The sequence below is a fragment of the Cyphellophora europaea genome (assembly GCF_000365145.1).
Source record: "Cyphellophora europaea CBS 101466 unplaced genomic scaffold supercont1.13, whole genome shotgun sequence".
NCBI lineage: Eukaryota > Fungi > Ascomycota > Eurotiomycetes > Chaetothyriales > Cyphellophoraceae > Cyphellophora > Cyphellophora europaea.
In genome coordinates this window covers 232891-252306 of record NW_008481801.1, presented here as the reverse complement: position 1 = coordinate 252306, position 19416 = coordinate 232891, and the positions used below count along the sequence as shown (strand labels likewise).

Genomic DNA, 19416 nt, shown 5'->3' with positions numbered 1-19416 from the left:
AAAATAGAAGTGAAGGTTGACAGAGGAGTAGGGAGCCAGGCATCAGTCGCTGGCTGCCTCAAGACCGGTGAGGAAAGAGCCGCACGGGAAAAGGCTTGGCAAGGCAACCGCCTGCTACAGGACTAAACCACATCGAGCCATTCGCCCAGTTCTGCTCCCATGCGGCCTGGTTCGCCCTGGGCCCAAGAACAACAGTACTCGTACCAAAATGCTACAAGCCTTGCGCACATTCCGTGCTTCCGAGTCAAGCCCGGCTTCGATACCCCGCGCCATCGTTGCTTCTGCCGGTTCTACTGTACTTCCAAAGAACCCTGCTACTAGGTACTTTCGGCTGGCTAAAGTCCTCGACTCCTCGATCATGGTCTTTCGCATTCAAATTGCAGTACGGGTATCTAACAAAAGTCCCAAGTCCTATCCCAAGAAATGCCATGACGGTCTTCATAAGTGCGTCCGTGTTTGTTGCTCATCTAGTAGCTTACTTTACCTCAGAACCCCATTTGACTTCATCATGCCGCGCTCCTTGCTGGTGTAACCGTAAAGTCCCCCATCAGCCATCCCTTGGAAACCATAGTTCGTGAGCTGCTTCATTCTTGCTAGTAGTCTTGCCTCACTTTGCGAGGTGTGTTCGTCATCATTAATGGTAGTACATGTTGTTTTGCTGGCCGTATTGATTGGACAAGACATAGTCCTGATTTGGATCCGTCTGCTGCGTTCCGTCCTGGAAGCTTCCATTTGCTTGAGACGTTGGCGGGTATTGCTCGTACGGGCCCATGCTGCTGCCATGTGCGTACGCAGCATCATGAGGGCCGAACCCGCCGCCGCTCACGGGTCCCAGCGTTGTTGGCATCGACTGTGCCGATATCGGTGTCTGCATGCTATGACCACTGTCATAGGACTGGTTGACTTGGTTGTTGATTCCGCCATACTGGTTCGGCACCGACATGCCGCTCGTGGGATAAGCACTGTTAGCGTATGATTCGGCTTGCACATACGCCTCACTTTGCGACATGGAGCCGTGTCCAGGTGTGCTCATTTCATGCCCTGTATAATACTGGCCGTAGCCGAATGGGCCCATCTGCGCATGTACTTGCGTCATCGCTGGGGAGTGCCCTGCCGACGAGTTATGTGCAGAGTGGACACTGTGAGAGTAGGGCGACAAGCTCGGATCGTGATGCGATATCGCTGGGCTCACTGTCATGTGGCTCGGCAGTGCCATGTACGTGTTCGAATCTGCCATGGACATGGCCTGCGGCATTGGGCCCCTCATCGTCTGTCTCGGCACTGTCATGTTCGGATTTGATGTCCTGTGTTGATTTTGCTCGATGGGGCTGATGATCGTATCTGCCGTCACTTGCTTCAGATTGACGAGTTCCAGTACTGGCATTGCAAGCTGCTCCATGTGTTTACCCATGTGAACGCTGAGCTTTTTCCAGCTGTTCAATACGTTTCCGCAGAATCTGCACGGCTCGTCCCGGGGTCTGGTGCTGGTCTCGTAACGGCATGCTTCCACCAACTGCCAAACCTCATTGTCTTCGGTCTGCGTGGCGGCGCCCGATCTAGCCTTGCCAGCCCTACTTTTGCCCTTGGGCTCCGTCTTCTTATGCTCGCGTACCAGGTGCTGCACAAAATTGTCTTTGCGGTAGCAGACGTGGCTGCATTCTTGAACGCTACACCTCCAGTACTCCAATCGGCGATGGCGTTCGTTTTCGTGGCGCACCCAGTCGGCCTTCCGTTTGAAGCTCTTTGGCTCACCACAGTTGGGGAAAGTACACGAGAAAGGCTGAACATCCTCATGCACATGTTTTGTCCAGTCTGATGGTTTGTGGAACTTCTTGACTTTGAAGCACAGAAAACATTCAAATTCAGCTGGTATTCGCTTGACGGGCGGCAAAGGAATGCCGGTGGGGAACAGAGCAGGCGTCACGACCCCGTCTTCGTATTCTCCGTCTTCAGCGTCGCCGTCAGTAGTATTCGGGATGGAGAACTGGGCACACGTTGCGTCAGGATCTTTCGTGCTCTGTCGAGGCGCTAGCAGCTCAGCGTCGCCACCCAGCTCGAAGCAGCGGTGCTTGGAAGGGCAGATTTTGTTCTGTACAGCTCTCACATGCTTCACCCGGTTCTCGACCAACTTCTTGTAGCGGCGAACTTGCTCCTGCCCAATCCGATCGATCAAGTAAGGCGGAAGGCGTGGGTTAAGTTGTCGTGCGTGCAGTTTGAAGCCCTCGAAATTGGGAATGATCGTCTCAGCTTTAATGTTAAGATCCATTTTGATGCCTTCCTCGTCCAGATCGTCGTCGTCGTCGTCCATAGCATCATTGGTATTGCGCCTGTGTAACACGGCCACGGGGCCTGCAGGCGAAGCCAAGTTTGGGACCGGAGGACCACCGTGTTGTGTCATAAGCTCCTGAAGACCAGGCGAAGATTTGGCACTAGACTTGCCTACGTCGCTCTTGCTGCGTGCTTTCCGAAGCATTTGCAGTGGGCTACGCAACCCTTCGGATTTGACCTTGGCAGAGTCTGCACTCACAGCTTCTCCACCGCTGGCGGCCAACGCACTTGCGTTGATGGCGCTCGAAGTGTCGAGCGGAGGCGATTTGGACTTCCCAAAGCTCGAAAGTCGCTGAAGTGGCTTGCTCGAGCTGAGCGACTCTCGAGGTTGGGGACTCTCGACAAGTTGCACAGCCTCCGGGCTCAGCTGCGCTTCGGCCGCCTTCTTGATGTTGCTGTTGCTTCGCCGTGGGATGAGGTCATTGGCTTTGTCTTTGGCCCTTTTCAGGATAGTGCTGCCGCGAGCACGACCACGTTTGACAAGCGACATGTGACGTACACGACTTCCGTCAACAATTGACTGGACTTCACTGTCGCTCAGTCTGCGTCGAGTACCCCAGGTGGCTGCTCGTGATGCAGTTTCCCACTTTGCTGCCTCCTCGTTGAATCTCATCATCGCCGAGTTGGAAGAGAAAGGCTGGCTCTTATCGTGCACTATAGGACCTTGGGGAGGATCTTGCCATGGTCCGCGCCGGTAGAACTGTCTTGGGTGAGGCTCTTGCATCTCCGGCGGAATTGAGTCTTCATCGTAAGGAGGAAAATAGCCGATATCGTCCTTTTGATTTCGCAGATCGTCCTGCTCGACCGGTGGAGATTCAGACAACGGTATTCCATCGTCTGACGAGGCCAGCACACTGATCTCCTCGTCTTCGGAATACTCATCCTCGCTATCCTCATCGACAAGAACACCAGGACCAGGGATGCCCCTGTCAGAATAGATGGGAATGCCCATTGAGTCTACTTTGACGCCAGTCGAATGTGCTCTGGGGCGATCGGCTTGAATCTGCCGCAGAACTGCGGCTTCTCCTGGGTGCAAATCGGGGCTACAGGTGTGCAGCCATTCCTCGACCTCCAAATTACGCTCCTTCCGCTGTCGATTATCAGCAAGCTGATTTATGGTTGGCACTTCGGCATCCCCTCGCTCTGTTGGGTCGAGACCGAGGCGCTCGTTCGACTCATCGAAGCTTCCGGAATCGAGGTAGCCAGGGGCAAGGAGACTTGACTGTGTCGCGGCGAAGTAGTTTTGGTTGCTCTCAGCTTCAACGGGATTGTGCAGTGGACTCTCATGAGACCGACTCAGACTTCGATTACGTGGAGGACTTGCGTGAGCTGGGGAATCACCCTGTGGATGAGACGACAGAATAATGACAGGACTGACAGGCCTCTGATTTGGGGACTGTCCAGGTTGGTGAGTCCCGTGGCTCCGCTGAGGCCATAATGAGTTCGTGTCAGTTGATACGTGCAACGACTCTGCTCCGCGCTTCTTGCTAGTACGGTCCATGGAATCAGTTTGTCGATCAGTCGATGTGCGCCTCTGTTCTGCCACTCTCGAAGGGCTGGGAGTGGTGAGCCGGGGGCTCAGAAGCTGAGCGCCCGAGATATATTGAGGTGAATGGGTTGAGGCCGCGGAGAAGATGCTCTGGAGCTCTTTGGTTGGGTTTGGGGGCGAAGCGTGTTCTGAATTCTGGGAGCTCCCGTCCAGGATATGAGGGTGTGAAGAGTCAGATACAAAGTGTCGGCTGTTGAATTGTTGCTCCCAGATAGCCTCTTGCGGAGTCGTGTGCTCGCTGATATGGTTGTCTGTTGAATAATCTGGGGTCATGAAATCCTCGAACGTGGTGCCGAAGCTATTGTCAACGTATGCGGCCGACATCAGATCTGCAGGCGCAACATATGCGTACTGGTCTGCCGTGGAGAAATCATCGACGGTGTCGGGCAGGTCTGGAAAGGGTATCTGATGTTGAGCGTCTTGACTTGGGTTGGAAGTAATGCTCGGGTGCTGCTTATGACCTGGGGGCGAAGGACGTTTCTGTAGAGTATTCTGAGTAGCGGGCGACGCGTGTTGAGTATCAGGGCGATTGGAGGATCGAGAAGAATACTGGTTCGAGTGTAGAAGGGGCGAGGTGGAGGCTAGCGAGGCCATGATATTTGGGTATATGCTGGGACTTGGCCCAGGAAGAGTGGAGCTAGCTGTACAAGTAAAGTACAGTGGGAGTCACCGGTCACGACCAGGGATCGACCTTCCGCAGCTTCTGGTACATGGTCCGGGCAGAGGCTATTCGACGGCGCGGTATCAGATGGGGTTTATGCGCGATGGCTGTGCAGATGCGGAGGAGCACTGTGTATAGTAGGCGAGGTCCAGCGCGGAGGGTTCTTGCTAGCCTGGAAGAGCCGACGTATCCTTGCGAAAGAGGAAGTGGATAGACCGAGGCAGGGTCGTTAGACACATACGGACAGTAGTTTGTGAGCGAACGAGGTGCCGATTGCCATCGAGTCTGAAGTGGATTGCGGGACCGGCTGCGACAGATTGAGAGCACGCGCCGTTCAGACGTAGGTCGAAAGAGAATGAATGATGCAGGACAGTGTGCTAGCGCGACTGACGGGCTGATCCCAGGCAGACTCGCGGTTGTTGGGCGGAGGTTTGTCAGTGCATGTGTGGTTGGAGAGAGTCGGAGGGGATGAAGGTGCTCTGGTCGAAGCGCAGTAGGCTGCGCCATGCAGCAAGCGGCAGAGCTAATCCAGCACCGCCAACACCGCCGCACGTCAAGCCACCACTGAGCGGTCGGCCCCCAAAAGGTCCACTGCAGTTTAATCCATCAACGGGGGTGCGCACCGGCAGCGCGTGCCGACTTCCAGGCTATGACGATTCAGCGATCCTTGTCGATAGACTGTTGTGCATTGGACGGTAGCAGCATAGACTGTGTCGAGTATGCACCCTCTACCGACCACCATTTACAAATCGTCACCTATTCTCCGAGCCACAATAAGCCCCTCCACGTCCCCGCAAGCGCCACAAGATGGGTAATGCGATAAGGTCAGATTCAGCCTTGCGACTCGTTCAGGAACGCCCAGAGCGCATGGGGGTTTAGAAAGAGTTCCGGGCGCTCGTAGGGCTGCATACGAGGGGGGCGGTGTTTTGGCGTCAAACTCCTAAACTACCAAAATCCCCGGTCACTGTTAGTGCTTTGGCGCGGTATGGTGATTCTGGTGTGACTTGCCAGGAGGATATTGGTCAGACGGCCCATAGACTTGATTGTGTACAGGTCATGGTGCTGCGGCACCCTGGTGGGGCTCATGGGCGAGTCTGGCGGTACTTGTAGAAGAATAGAATTTACCAGACTTTGCCACATGACTTCCGAGCACTGTGCTGTCACGTGGATCAGGGAGCGTATAGTCGACATGAACGTCCTCCTGAATTAGGAATCTGCTATACCAAGACGCTGCAACTAGAGAACGCTCAAAATGCTCAATACACACAAAATCCGCCCGCTACAGACTACATGCTAACGCTATGCCGACGGCCCCTTCAGTCCTCATGCATTTCCCACTCCTTTGCCATCTTTGTATCGCTGCCTTATTTGTATCTAAGTGATCAGATCACATACAGTATAACGACCCCGTCGCCAGGGTTTGCCATTTCTCAGGCATCATACAGTGTATCCTGGAGGTTCACGCTTCCTCCTTCGTGCTAGTCGCCGCAGTCAGGCCAAGGGACTCCAACACCTTGCTGAGCTTGTTCTGCTCGGCCTGCCATTCCTGCTGCCGTCGATTCCATGCCACTAGAGTTGCTGCTAACTCGCCGTGACCAGCTCTCAAGTCATCCGTCTCTTTCTTGTACTGGTCGAATATGTCTTTCTGGCTATCCAGTTCGGTGTGCACCTTTTGCATTTGCTTGGCGTTTTCCTCGGCCACGCGAGAGACCTCCGCTTCCTGGTCTTGGTGCAATCGTCTCAGTGCTTGGGCCTGTTCGTCCCGGAGCGTGTCCAGCTCTCGATGCCGCTGCGATGTGAGCGAGGCCAACTGGGTCTCTAGCTGCTGTCGATGAGAGGTTGCCTGCTCTCCCATCTCCTTGGACTTGGCTTCCAATCGCTGCTTATATTGCGACGCCTGGGCCTCCATGTCACGGCTCTTGGCATCGATCTGTTGACGGTAGTGCGTGGCCTGTGCCTCCATGTCTCTGGTGCGATCTTCCAGCTTCTTCTCTGCGCTGGCAGTGCTGGTCCGAGCGGCTTCAAGCTCTTTCTTACATCGTGTATGTCGCTCCATCAGGCCCGTCAACTCGGCTGAGAGGCCTGCAACAATGCCTTTGTGTTCCATAGCAGCGTTATGCTTCTCCTTGTCCTTGGCGTCCAAAGCTGCATCGTGTTCCTTCCTCAAAACCTTCAGATCGCTCTGGTGCTTCTCCTCGCGGCCATGGTGCCTGCGTCGCATATCTTCGAGGTTTTCCTCCAGCCTCATCTTGACCGAGACAAGATCCTCTTTTGCCAGCCTTGCCTGGTCCGCTGCCGCCGTGGCCTCCTGGCACTTGTTTCTGTGATACTGCACATCGGCTACGACTTCGTCATGTTTCTTCCGCAAAGCTTCGCAGGTTTTATTGAGGGACTGCAGCTCGGAGCTAGTCTGATCGTGCTTCGAAGACAATAATCCGTGCTCGTTTCTGGCCTTTTCGAGCTGAGCGGTCGATTCTTCATATTTGGTCTTGACCTCTCGAAACTCCTCCTGCTGGATCTTGAGATCGTCAATCATGGCTTGCATCTTGTTGATCTTTTCATCACGCTCCTTGATGTCACGCTTGTACTGGAACGACTCGGATACTAATCTTTGGATGACTTTCTCGTACTCCTCCTTGTTCGCTTCAAGCTCCACACGGATCCTGGCCATCTCCTGGGTACGCTGAAAGTCGAGTTGCTTGGCGAATGAGTCTTTGCTAGAGGCCTGACCTTTCTGATCTTGATAATGAGCAAGAATGCGGTTCAGCTCCGGAAGAACACCCGTTATTTTGTGCCAATCGCGTTGATGTTCGTCCTGATTGCTCTCCGAAGATGTTCTCGCACCGTCTGGCTGGGTCATCGGGGGGCTGGGCATGTATTGCGGATCGACCGCAGGATAGTAGCCCGTTGCCATTCCCTGTCCGTGGCCGACCTGCGGCGGATACCCGTAATGGTACGGTACTGGAGGAGAACTATACATAGGCTGCTGGTGCACAAGTCGCGGCGAGAGCGGAGGTGATATAGTCGGCGTCGGTGTCAGATCCTGCGGCGCCTGGCCACGCGAGTCGGTCGGTCGTTGATGCGGTGAAGAATAGCCTGCAACCAAGTGCCGGTTCTGAGTTGGTGTGTCGACGCCACGCTGAAGAGGTGATGGGAAGCTACCCGGCACCGCAGGATAGCCGTAAGTGGCATACTGGGTTTGGTAGTCTACGGGGCGTTGGGGCGGCGAGGTCGTGGTATCACTGGCCACGTTTGGTGTCGAGTAGAATGCTTTTAGTGGCTCTCCAATGGCCTCGTGAGATTGGGGGGCGGCCGAAATAGCACTTGCCTTGTTGGAGAGCTTTTCGCCAATATCGGAAGTGTTAGCGCTATTCAATTCGAGCGATGTTGCACTCGATCTTGCGCCAGGGCTTTTCGCTTCGTCCTCCGAGGCATCCGCGACTGTTGGCTGCATTCGGGCAATCATCGACTGCGTAAGGGACCGAGTACGGGACCGTGAATGAGACCTTCGGAATCCTGGCTGATCTGGCCCTTTTGCCTTGCTAAAGAAGGCAGCAGCTGGTGGTGGCATAGACGACTGGAGGCGCTCGGAATCTCTTCTTGCCCAGCCCACATTCTCCTGGGCCGTGCCAGTTGGCTTCTCATGGCTTTCGCCCATTGTGCTGGAACCTTTTGGCGGATTTGTGATTGAATCACGGGGTTCAGTTAGATCAGCTGTTTTGTTTCGCTGCCAGAAGAGCGCCGGCGAATGTGATCTAGACTTGACTTGAGATGAAGAGTCTTCCAGCGGCCTTGAGGACGTTTTCGTTAATCTTTGTGAAGCATTGCTAGAGGTTCTGCTGAGCGGCTGCGGATCAACAGGGTCGAAATCCCGCCTTCCGCGCGGCTTGGCCGTCGTTTGATACATAGTTGTTGACATGGGGGTAGCGCTGCTGTGGCTTGTGATAGTAAGTGGATAGCTTCGCGTTCGGGCATCAAAAGTTCGATCAGAAGTGTCCTCACGGCGGTCGTTGAACCTGACAAGTGATGCTACACGAATTGCGGCGATTTGGAATTTTGTATGTGCAAGGTTGGTCTATCATGTTATCGATGGGAAACAGGGAACAGGAAGAGAAGCGAAGGAGATGGGCAAGATACTTGACCTTTTTATGAAGGCCTTTCCCTGTAGTGTGTGCTTAGGCCTAATTTTGGCGAGTTGGTGCCCGACCGTGATGCAAAGGCTTTTCCGAGCGCTGCATTGGCACCATCTGGTTGCATGAACCATCAAGGGATCAACGTGGGCATACGTAGGTAATGTGTTAGCCTGGCCAATGCAGTAATGTGGCCAGCCATGATAGGTTGGGGCTAGGAGGCACAAATGACTGTTCAAGCGCCTTTAGAAGGGGATGAGAAGGCCTCGTTCGGCTTTGAGTGACCAACCAATCAACATCGCTGCAATTCTCGGGCTGATCCGCGCCAAGCCCAAGCTCTCTCGACATCGTTCGTTGCCGCAGCCGTGGCAGAGGTCAGTTGTTGAGCAGACTCATTTGCAGCACAGGTTACCATGAGTTCCGCTTCAAGAGGGGCGAGAGCTGCAGCTCGCTCGTTGCGCCAATCTACACGTATCCAGTCCCGGCGATACGCTTCCCACGGCGAGTCCCACGGCCATGACGCTCATGGCCACGGTGCCAGCGCATACCACATTGACGGAGGGAACGCCTCAGGCAACGAAGGTTTTGGCGTGAGTCAGAAGAGTGCAAAGGCTGGATCGTGGCAGCAGCTGACCTGATGCACAGCGTGGCTTCTACATCGCCCTGGCCGCGACACCCACCTTTTACCTGTCCTACCAAGTCGCCTCCAATCCCAATAATTTCGTACGCCGCTTCGTGGAGGGGTTCGTGACCGTGAAAGACGACATCGATGGGAAGCAGAGCAATCTACACGACGCTGCGCTTCAGCAGGCTATCAGTGACCGATTCGTGCTGAAGACTACGCCGAGGACCGTCGAGGGACCACCCATTAGATACCCAGAGTATGGTCCACTTCTACAGCGCTGAGGAAGGCCTTCTAACATCTCAATAGACAATTGAACGCCGGCTCACCGATCAACGTGGTCGCAGGAGAGGGCACTACGGATTTGTCGACATTGATAAAGCATTACGAAGACACGCAGCGCAAGCAGGCCGATGCTGCAGATGCCGCAAGACAAAGACGGTAGACGTTGAAGAAGAGCAGCAACGGGTGGCGGTGTACATATATGGGCAGCAAGCCCCGATCAAAGAAACAAGGATGCTCTTAACCTATCTGAAAACCTGCAGCCATGTATCATGTGTTCCTGTCTCTTCACAGGTTACTCTTCTTGTCCTGTTGCTCGGTGGGTTCGCCAATCAAGCTCAAAAACGCTTCGTGCACCTCTTCTGTGAGGTCGCTGGCCTGCAAGGACCGCTGTCTTTTCTGATATGCCCTTCTCGAGCACTCCCGCGTAATGGCGCTGCCAGCAAAGGCTGCCACGAGCAGCGTCTCCGCACGGTCCATCTTCTCGTCGCCAACATCCCACAAACCCTCATGGTACACCTGTCGCCACGCAAGGAAAGTACCCAGTGATCCGGTCAGAGTGTCGCCCTGCCCTCCCGAGCGCTTCAAGCCACCTTCGAAATCAGAGGTTGTGGTGTCCCGACCTTGCGAGATGTAATCAACGGGTCCCTTTTGAATGATACACACCCCACCCAACTTATCCGCTAGCTCCTGGCACACTTTACTTGCATCACCACTCGATTGATGCAAGCCGACGCTTTTAGCAAGCCGCCCAAATTCGACCACATTCGGCGTCAGGATACACTCTTTGTAGCCTCGGATAAGGTCTGGGTCTGTTTGAACCAACCAGAGAGCATCCGCGTCCAACACCATAGGCAATGGCGGATCTGATTTTCTCGCCGCCTCTATCACAGCCTTTACCTGCTTTTGTGTGACTTCATCACGCCCAAGGCCAGGACCAATAACCAGCACATGTAGCCGCGGCAACATATCTAGAATGGGCTTTGCCAACTCCTCTCCACTTGCTCCATGGTCCTTCTGGGTCTGGCTGATGCTTGCCACGCTTCTCAGTATGGGACTGACCATCAAATTTGGGCTGTATGACTTGATAGTGGGGGCTGCGCTAGGCTCGCAGAAGACGTAGCTGAGATCGCAGCCGAGGCGGGCGCTGGCCATGGCGCTGAAATATGGCGCACCCGTGTAGTCGGCGGAGCCGCCAATGACGGCGACGCGGCCTAGCTGACCCTTGTGGAAGTGTTCAAGCATGGGTGGCACGAGGCGGCGGACCTTGGAGAGCATGGCGCGTGAGGCAGAGGACATACTGGGCTGCGCGGAGTTGGTACTGTCGGTCGTCATTGGGATGGTGGTGCGCAGATAGGTATGAGATAAAAGCAGGAGAGGGGAAGACGAGGTAGACGGCACAGAGCAGTTGGTTATTCTTGTGCAAGGATCAGTGGGAGAGTGATGTATGTATTCTCGTAGCGTAGTGATTCCCACTGCGGTGATGTCAGAAGCGAACGGCCGCAGCACTCGCAGCCTGGGCTTTCGACGCAGTGGAAAGCGCGCAAATGTCGGCATCAAGTAGCATGATGGACTTCTGCAGCTTTGTAGCAGCTCTCTGCTACAGACTCGCTGTTAAAAGCTCAACCAGCGCGCCAGAACAGACAGCGTGACTTTAAGAGATGGAACAGGTGGTACGAGACAGCCCCAGGCGATCGGAATGCCGATCCGGAACTCGACCGCCAAGATCGTGACCCTACCCACAGCCGATGGCGCCTGGACGTTTGGCTTCAAGCAGCCTGAGATTGGGGGAATCACTTGGGGATCCGCACACGAAATAGCGACAGCGGCATCGCCGGCAGAAGGTGAGATGATAACACTGACAGCCGGTCATCGCTCGCAGAGTCTATCAGCTGCGCCCGCTACTTACCTTCTCGCCGTTGGTCGTGTACACTGCCACTAATTCCTCCTCATCTCCATGCTTCGCAAGTTTTCCATACACGCGATCTGGCCGAAAAAGAAAACTCAGGTCGACAGGCTGTCGGTCTCAAGTAGCGGAGCAGACGCCTTCCAAGTAGCCCTACTGCTGAGGGACCTCCCACTTCCGCCAGATGTCATCCCCAATATCATCGATCTTGCGGGCTTCCGCGCACACGCGGCCGCTGTCGCCAACGACTGCAGCCAGGTGGTGAGCGAACGCAACTCAGGCATCGTTCACGCAGTCACGCCAATCCCGTCTCACATCCACCGACCATCAATCCGTAGTGTCATCTTTACCGTAACCTCCCATGACCAGGGCTGGAGCTGGGACAAGGCCAACCATGGAACTTACCAAAACTCCTCGACATGGTTCGAAGCTGGTCTGCTGCTACCCCAGACATCTGTACCGACCCTTCAGAACTGCCGCAGAATAATCACCAACGTCCACGCTAGCAAAGAGGACAAGATGCACCGTGTCGAATGGTTTCACGACGATCCAGATCCATACATTCAGCTCATTTTCCGCCGGCTTCGGGAAGGCGAGGCCATTGGCATCAATGTCTGCGCCATGTTTCGTGGATGGCAGAATCTAGTCCAGCAATCGTCAATAGCTTTTACTTTCCAGCCTGTGCGCAAAGTGCCTTAGACGATATTGCATGCACAGCTCGGCGCTTCCAGACATCGCAAAGGCCCAGAACGACTTCTTGTGTAGCTGCCGGAGCGTACAGAGTGTGCTCGACGAAGCGACAGCACTGACTCGGGAGAGGGTGGCCACAACCCACTTTCCATGTTACCGAAAGATTCGAAAACATGCTCTGGACCGACTGGTTTCTAAGCGTCTCTAGCATGGACAGAGAGGGCTCAGGAACGGCGAGCAGACGTTCTCGACTTTGTATTGCGGGGTGGCCGCATGGCAGCACAAGCACCTGGTGGCGCTAAGCTTCGCTCTCAACCGGCGCCTTAGCTGTGACAAGCACTACGCCTAAGACGCCTAAGCACGCGCTAGAGCAGAGCCTGATAGCTTGCAAGCCTGCCGAACCTGCTTCCGGCATCATTCCCGTCAAATTCACCCACTGCTCTCCTCAAGCAGACAGAGAACAGCTCGAAGTTCGACTTTTTGACACGGTCAATATAGCTTTCAAACCATATCGCTGTTCTGAGCTTGAGCTGTGGAGCAGGAATCCGAAGTCAACGGTCCCAGTCCCGGGCCGCCTTGAGCTACCAGATCTGCTCTCTCCGAATCGCTGGCAACCTTTCTGCCCCACTCCTGCTTTACACGAGCCGACAATTCCTCCAATTTCTTCAGATCAAACCTGCTCTCTCTCCCTCGTCACTCACTACTCGACGGACTCTCAACCGCCCGTCTACATAGACGCTGAATATCGGAAGAGATCTTGCACTTCACCACCATTACCTGCCTGTCTCAGATCCTTTTTGATTTGGCCCAGAAGCACCAACCTCGGCATCGTCGTGTGACACCGGCCTCGACAAGCTTCACGTGAATCTACCGCATCCCACAATGGTCAATCTTAAACCCACCTCCACGCGCGATAGCGATGTACTCGCTGCCCTTGGCAAGAAGCAAGTCCTTAAGCGCCGCTTCGGTTTCTGGTCGTTATTTGGTTTTGCTGTGTGCGAGCTGGTGAGTGTTGAGCCCTTGAACATATTCTCGGGGCAATGGAACGTGGGTGACTACTTGCGCTTCTTGTAACCTTTCTGCGTACGGAATTGTACTGACCGTTCGACAGTAAGTTGATGCTATCTGCTATGCTTCAGCAATCTGCAGGTTCCTCAATCGTCCCGAGCCATATACGATAAGCTGTCTTTGTTCTGCATTGGAGCGGTAGAGCTGCGCCACTGCAAGAGCTGTGCTCTCGACAGTCTCCTTTTCCATATCCCCTAATTGCTTCTTTGACTGCTCTGATGTCAATTAACCCTTATCTATAGTATCACATGGGAAACAGTTCTTGCACTATTCAGCCAAGGATTTGAGAATGGCGGCCCCGCCGGACTCGTCTATGGCTTCATCATTGCCTGGTCCTCGACTCTATCGGTCTACACTGTCATCTCCGAGTTGGCCTCTATGGCACCGATCGCTGCAGGCCAGTACTACTGGGTCTACATCCTCGCCGCACCAAAATGGAAAGTGTTTTGCAGCTATGTGATTGGATGGCTCACCTCGTTAGCCTGGGTTGCCACTGTCGCCACTGAATGTCTCTTTGCTGGCACGATTCTGCAGGGACTTCTGATCTTGGACTATCCAGACTACGAATCGAAGCTCTGGCAAGGAACCATGCTGGCCTGGCTTGTAACAACCGTGTGTGTCCTTGTCAACTCGGTCGTCCCAGGCATGCTACCCAAGTTCGAAATCTTCATCATCGTCTTCCACCTGGCCGGCTTTGTGGCAATCGTGGCTGTTCTCTGGAAATTTGCGCCTCATAGTTCGGCCCACTTTGTTTTTGCAACCTCGCTCAATGAAGGTGGCTGGCCTACTCAAGGTCTATCATACTGCGTTGGCTTTCTTGGAAATGTAAGTTTCCTGGCCGAAGATTGCGAAGAATTCCCCGGCCGTGAATCTGACCCGGTTTCAGGTTGCTACGTTTGTTGGCGCGGATGCATCTGTCCACCTGGCGGAGGAAGTCTCTGAAGCGGCGGTCAACATCCCGCGAGCTATCATTGCAAGCATGTGTATAAACGGTGCTGTCGGTTTTACAATGATGTTGACTTTGCTTTTCTGCATTGGCGACGTCGACTCTGTCCTGGAGACTGCCACCGGCTATCCATTTATACAGATCTTCATGAGTACGGTTACCAAGCCCTAGCTCACACATCGACTGACATCAGATAGACGCGGTCAACTCGCGTGCCGGTGCAACAGCCATGGGCGCGGTTGTCTTGTCGCTCACTTGGGCCTGTGCTATTGGCATCACTACAACGGCTTCACGCATGACCTGGTCATTTGCGCGTGATAATGGCACGCCCTTTTCCTCCACTCTGTCCCGAGTTGCCAAGCACAATCAAGTCCCCATCATCGCTGTCTGCGTTGTTGCCGGGCTTGCCGGGTTGCTGCACCTGATCTACATTGGCAGCTCCGTCGCGTTCAACGACGTGGTCAGCTTGACGATTACCGGATTCTACAGCTCGTACTTCCTACCGGCAGCGATGCTATTGTATCGCCGTACGAAGGGACAAGTCCATCCGTACGTACGGCCGGTCGAGACCCAGGGCTACGATCCCGAGACCGGCCCTTCAGTCGAAGAGGAAAGTCCGAGCGACCACAGTGGCGGTCACCCTGCAGCGACTGACGATGTCAAGAAAATCGTTGCCACAGACCCCGCTACTGACGACATTGACCACCAACACAAGCAATCCATCGCCCTCGAGACTGCGCCGCTGTCTTGGGGACCTTTCCACGTTCCTGGCATTCTGGGCACCATCAACAACGCGTATGCGTGCGTGTATATGATCTTTGTGATCTTTTGGAGCGTATGGCCACCCGCGACTCCGGTGACTGCGAGTACCATGAACTACAGCGTGGTTGTCACCGGAGGCGTGATCATCTTTAGCATAGTTTGGTACTTTATTCGAGGCAGAAAAGTGTACAAGGGGCCCATCGTTGATGAGGAAGTCAGGGAGAGAGTGGAGCGCCGAGGTAGTGTCGTGAGTGTGCAGGACAGGCTGTGATCCATGGTCGAGGACAAGATCTGTTCTGCAGTCTACAGATGGCTGGCCCTCATGGAAACGAGGGAGTGCAGAACGATCATGCATTGTGCGGGGAGCATCACAAAACTCACCAACACGGACCAGCTGCCTCGCGATGTACATACTCAGCGTCAGTAAACACAGCTGGTTTCGCAATGACCACACAATATATCTGAGCAGCGATAAATACACTGGTATAGGTATACCCCTCACACGTCGCTCTCAGGGTCTCGTCATGGAAACCTCGGTTCGCACGACTCCCGGCAATGCTTGAATAGCTACCGACCTAGCTCCACCTCGAGAATGGCGTGCACATGGCCGTGGATTGCATATCTACATCTCATGCTTCTTCCGAGTGCTGATAGATGCTCATCCTCCTCAGTAATCATTGCATTCGTAGGCCTGCGCTCTACTCGGCCACAATTCGTAAAACATCACTGTTTGTTACCTGTCCGCAAGGAAATATATTTACCAGGAAGCTATCGGCAGATTCTCGTACCGATTCACGCACGATTGCCTCCCATACCCGGCAGCAACAAACGAGGCAATTGACAATCACAGCACCTTCAGCCAACATGAAAGAAGTCCTCATCTCCGTTGACGCCTCCAAGAAGCTCATCACCAACATCCACGACGTCCCCATCCCCACGCCGGGACCCAAGCAGGTCGTGATCCGAAATGTGGTCGTCGGCACGAACCCCAAGGATTGGAAGTATGCTCGCTCCTTTGTTCTGCCTTTATCGTCTCTACGGCCTTGACTCTCAGATCACTTTCTAGCTAACACGCTCTCGTTCTTCATCGGCAGGTATCCCGTGATCTCAGCGCAGATGGCCAAGGACCCGTCCAAGGCCCCTAAGCCGCAGAACACCGGCGACGACGTGGCAGGCTACATCCACGCCGTCGGCTCAGACGTCACCGAGTTCCACGTGGGCGACCGCGTCGCCGCCTTCCATGAGATGCGCACGCCTCATGGCGCCTTTGCCGAATACACGTATGTCTGCAGCTCCTGCCCGTCCCTTCTCGTCTCCTAACACCACACCGAGACCCACCAGCATACAAATCCAACCACCAACACACACAAGCTAACCTCTCTCACCGCCTTCGCCCCTCTACAGACTAGCCTACGCCAACACCACCTTCCCCGTCCCACCCGCCACCCCGCTCGAATCCGCCGCCACCATCCCCCTCGCGGCCATGACCGCCGCCGTCGGCCTCTACGCGCGCCTCGGCCTCCCCGAGCCGTGGGCCAAAGTCCACCCCGCGCGCGCCCTCGCCTCGCAAGGCGGCGTGGTCGTCTACGGCGGGGCCAGCGCGGTGGGCGCCTTCGCCATCAAGCTGCTGGTGCGCGCGGACGTGCACCCCATCATCGCGGTCGCAGGGCGCGGTATGGACTATGTGCGCGGCCTGCTGGTGCCGGCGAAGGGGGATGTCGTGCTCGATTACCGGGCGGGCGACGAGGCTGTGGTGGCGGGGATTAGGGGGGCGGTGCCGAAGGGTGGGAAATTGATGTACGCGTTTGACGCGGTCAGTGAGAAGGGCAGCGTGGGGAATATTTGCAAGGTGCTGGATGACAAAGAGGGAAGTATCACGACGGTGTTGCCCGGGAGGGAGCATCCGGAGATTCCGGAGGGGGTGAAGCAGACGTTGACCACCGTGGGGTCCGCGCACGGCGTGCCGGATGATCTATCGGATTTGGCGTTTGTGTGGTTCCGCGCGTTTGCGTTGGGGTTGAGGGAGGGTTGGTTCGAGGGTCATCCGTATGAGGTGGTGCCGGGCGGGTTGGGGGGCGTGGGGCAGGGGTTGAACAATCTGAGGGAGGGCAAGGCGAGTGCAGTCAAGTATGTGTATCGTGTGGAGGAGACGGAGGGGTTGGAGAAGAGTCGGATGTAGATTGTGGCCGTTGCCATGCTGGTTGGCACTTTGGGGTATGCTGATTCGGAGATGCTATAGTGACTTCTTGGTGGCGTGCTCGTCCACGGAGTCAGTCCACTGTTTCGAAGTGTCTAGCTCCTCTTGCAAAGCCTCGAGCTTCTTCGACTTGGCCATCCATCTATCCTCCAACCATTGCGCGAGCTCATCGTCCGACTTGTCGGCAAAGTCTTTGATGTCGAATCTGTCGGCATGAACGTGCAGCTGGAAGTCCCGATCGAGGTTCGGCCTTGACAGCGAGTCCCACATCGTCGGCGCTTCTAGGAAATGGCCTTGGTGGGCGTAGGCGATTGTCAAGTCATAGACGGCCTGAATGCTGCTGGACTGCCGAAGCTCCTTGACCGTCGCGACAAAGCCTTTGGTACGCGGGAACAGAGTGTATCTCGGGACCGGTTTGCCTTTTTCCTTGCACCACTGCACCGTCTCCAGGTATTTCTGCGGAGTGAAGCGTGTAGCCTCGCTGTAGCTCACAAGCCCTACTGGTCGTCAGTGTTTGTAGCCGACGATAATGGGAAAGGGTGGTACATATGGGCCATCGATACTGTTTGGGACCCCGGAATACCCGCTGTAGCTCTGTCTGGTCTCGCTCCCAATTGCGGGAGATGAGCGGCATTCCCGTGGCCCACAGACCCCAGCCCAGAAATGGCACCCACTTCAGCTGCTGCTTTGCGAAGTAGCGACAGTAGCCGAGCATGTTGGACTTGAGAGCCAGTTGCTGGACGAGATAGAAGTCTGTCCACGAGACATGGTTACAGACGACGATGGCCGATTCATGCTGTGGTAACTTGTCCCCCGAAACGGTGATGCGCGCCTTGTTCCATTTGGTGAAAATAGACTGGATGCCGATCCATACCCAGAACGCGATCTTGGACGAGAGGTGATATGCAAAGGTAGGCGCAAAGAAAGATATGGGCAGCAAAAGTGATAGTACGAGGTCACTGCCCAGCAGATGCACGAGCCATGGAGCCAAGATGGCTGCCGCTCGGAGATTAGAGAGGATGACGCGGGGCTGTAGGGGCTTCAGTAATGTCGGGACTGTCATGGCGGGAGCGTCAGAGCACAGAAAGAGCCGTCGGAGGGGAAAAGGAGAATGTAGCTGGTGGCAAGAAATTGTTGCGGTCTCGACACCACCGCTGTTGTTGCCAGGTATTGCACTGCGAATTCCCCAACAGCGACAGGATGGGGGCGTAGCTAGCAAGTCCATGACGCGCACCTAGAAAGTGCTGATTGGGGCACCCGGGGACTGCCTTCAGGTACGGGGGGACTAGCTAATGAGTCCCCATAGTCCCGGTGGGCCGGCGGGCCCCATAGGCGTTATTTCTTTGGTCCTGCACTTCTAGAACGGAATACTAGCAACATGTTTACCTAAGACACTGAGCCACGGGGCTGCGGCCAAGGAGAGCAGAGTACAGAGTGGCTGATGATGGAATCGGAGCGGCCGCAGAGCGCTCAGCACGCCTGGACCTTGCCACGAGATGCAGCTCTTCGCCGCCCACAGTCTTCCGCCTGTCGCACTCAACGACTTGCATGCACAGACGTCGTTAGTTCTTGGACGCTTTTATCTGATCGTCTTTTGGGGATTTAGAGCAGCAGCTAGCGAGCCTGGACTGTTGCTGCTTATTGATAGCGCTTGGCCATCGTCGTCACACACCTGATCCTGGCTCCCGCCCTCTACTGCGGCCATCCTCGCACAAAACCTACGATCCAAGTGACTCCTGACCCTTCACGTGTTACAATCCCTGTCTTCCCGATACGACCATTTCGCTTCTTGTCGTCCCCCTGGCCAATTGTGACACGCAGCTTCGGCGACTAGGCGACCCTGTTTCCCCAGCCGCACATCATTTCGCACCGCACACCTTCATCTGAACCTCTGTACACCTACCCACCTTTCATCAGTTCCGCTTCCCGCCGTCTTTCAAGTTCACGAAAATCCCTCCAAACCTGGACGGTGGCGTGCCTACCGGATCAACATATCCGCCCGGCCTGTCAGCATTCTTTCCGCCCTCATCCACTTCCGCGGGGATAGCTTTTTCTGCCCGCCGTATGCCACTTGCCGGTATTCACGAGACTGGTTCTACAAGCACCTCCCGCCGGCGATCGTCGCGTTGCACAGTCGCGATTAGGAACGAGCCCCAACCTTGCCCGCCTTTCAAATAGCACTTTCAACGTTCAACCTCCCGGCCTGCAACGCCCATATCAACTTCCAAATCGTCTTCGTCCGCCTCCTACCCTCTTGAGGTGTGGACAGCACCAA

General features: G+C 55.2%; 8 protein-coding genes across 8 annotated transcripts; 4 read left to right on the top strand and 4 right to left on the bottom strand.

Annotated features, from left to right (window-relative positions):
* Nucleotides 1-634: 634 nt before the first annotated feature.
* On the bottom strand, nt 635-4471 carry HMPREF1541_10544 (uncharacterized protein; the record flags this gene model as incomplete). The annotated part of the gene is made up of 1 exon (XM_008715215.1): nt 635-4471. One exon carries the CDS (start codon nt 4469-4471, stop codon nt 635-637), a length of 3837 nt encoding a protein of 1278 aa, XP_008713437.1.
* Nucleotides 4472-5997: 1526 nt separating this feature from the next.
* Nucleotides 5998-8196, bottom strand: HMPREF1541_10543 (uncharacterized protein; the record flags this gene model as incomplete). The annotated part of the gene is made up of 1 exon (XM_008715214.1): nt 5998-8196. The coding sequence occupies one exon, from the start codon at nt 8194-8196 to the stop codon at nt 5998-6000; it is 2199 nt and encodes a 732-aa protein (XP_008713436.1).
* Nucleotides 8197-9081: 885 nt separating this feature from the next.
* On the top strand, nt 9082-9735 carry HMPREF1541_10542 (uncharacterized protein; the record flags this gene model as incomplete). The annotated part of the gene is made up of 3 exons (XM_008715213.1): nt 9082-9258; nt 9314-9549; nt 9600-9735. 3 exons carry the CDS (start codon nt 9082-9084, stop codon nt 9733-9735), a joined length of 549 nt encoding a protein of 182 aa, XP_008713435.1.
* Nucleotides 9736-9860: 125 nt separating this feature from the next.
* On the bottom strand, nt 9861-10871 carry HMPREF1541_10541 (YjeF family domain-containing protein; the record flags this gene model as incomplete). The annotated part of the gene is made up of 1 exon (XM_008715212.1): nt 9861-10871. The coding sequence occupies one exon, from the start codon at nt 10869-10871 to the stop codon at nt 9861-9863; it is 1011 nt and encodes a 336-aa protein (XP_008713434.1).
* Nucleotides 10872-11529: 658 nt separating this feature from the next.
* HMPREF1541_10540 (uncharacterized protein) lies at nt 11530-12177 on the top strand (the record flags this gene model as incomplete). The annotated part of the gene is made up of 1 exon (XM_008715211.1): nt 11530-12177. One exon carries the CDS (start codon nt 11530-11532, stop codon nt 12175-12177), a length of 648 nt encoding a protein of 215 aa, XP_008713433.1.
* An 873-nt stretch (nt 12178-13050) lies between these two features.
* Nucleotides 13051-15215, top strand: HMPREF1541_10539 (uncharacterized protein; the record flags this gene model as incomplete). The annotated part of the gene is made up of 4 exons (XM_008715210.1): nt 13051-13238; nt 13479-14061; nt 14123-14333; nt 14380-15215. The coding sequence occupies 4 exons, from the start codon at nt 13051-13053 to the stop codon at nt 15213-15215; spliced, it is 1818 nt and encodes a 605-aa protein (XP_008713432.1).
* Nucleotides 15216-15808: 593 nt separating this feature from the next.
* Nucleotides 15809-17123, top strand: HMPREF1541_10538 (uncharacterized protein; the record flags this gene model as incomplete). Its single annotated transcript, XM_008715209.1, has 3 exons — nt 15809-15961; nt 16082-16224; nt 16349-17123. The coding sequence occupies 3 exons, from the start codon at nt 15809-15811 to the stop codon at nt 17121-17123; spliced, it is 1071 nt and encodes a 356-aa protein (XP_008713431.1).
* Nucleotides 17124-17177: 54 nt separating this feature from the next.
* Nucleotides 17178-18204, bottom strand: HMPREF1541_10537 (uncharacterized protein; the record flags this gene model as incomplete). Its single annotated transcript, XM_008715208.1, has 2 exons — nt 17178-17638; nt 17688-18204. The coding sequence occupies 2 exons, from the start codon at nt 18202-18204 to the stop codon at nt 17178-17180; spliced, it is 978 nt and encodes a 325-aa protein (XP_008713430.1).
* Nucleotides 18205-19416: the final 1212 nt, after the last annotated feature.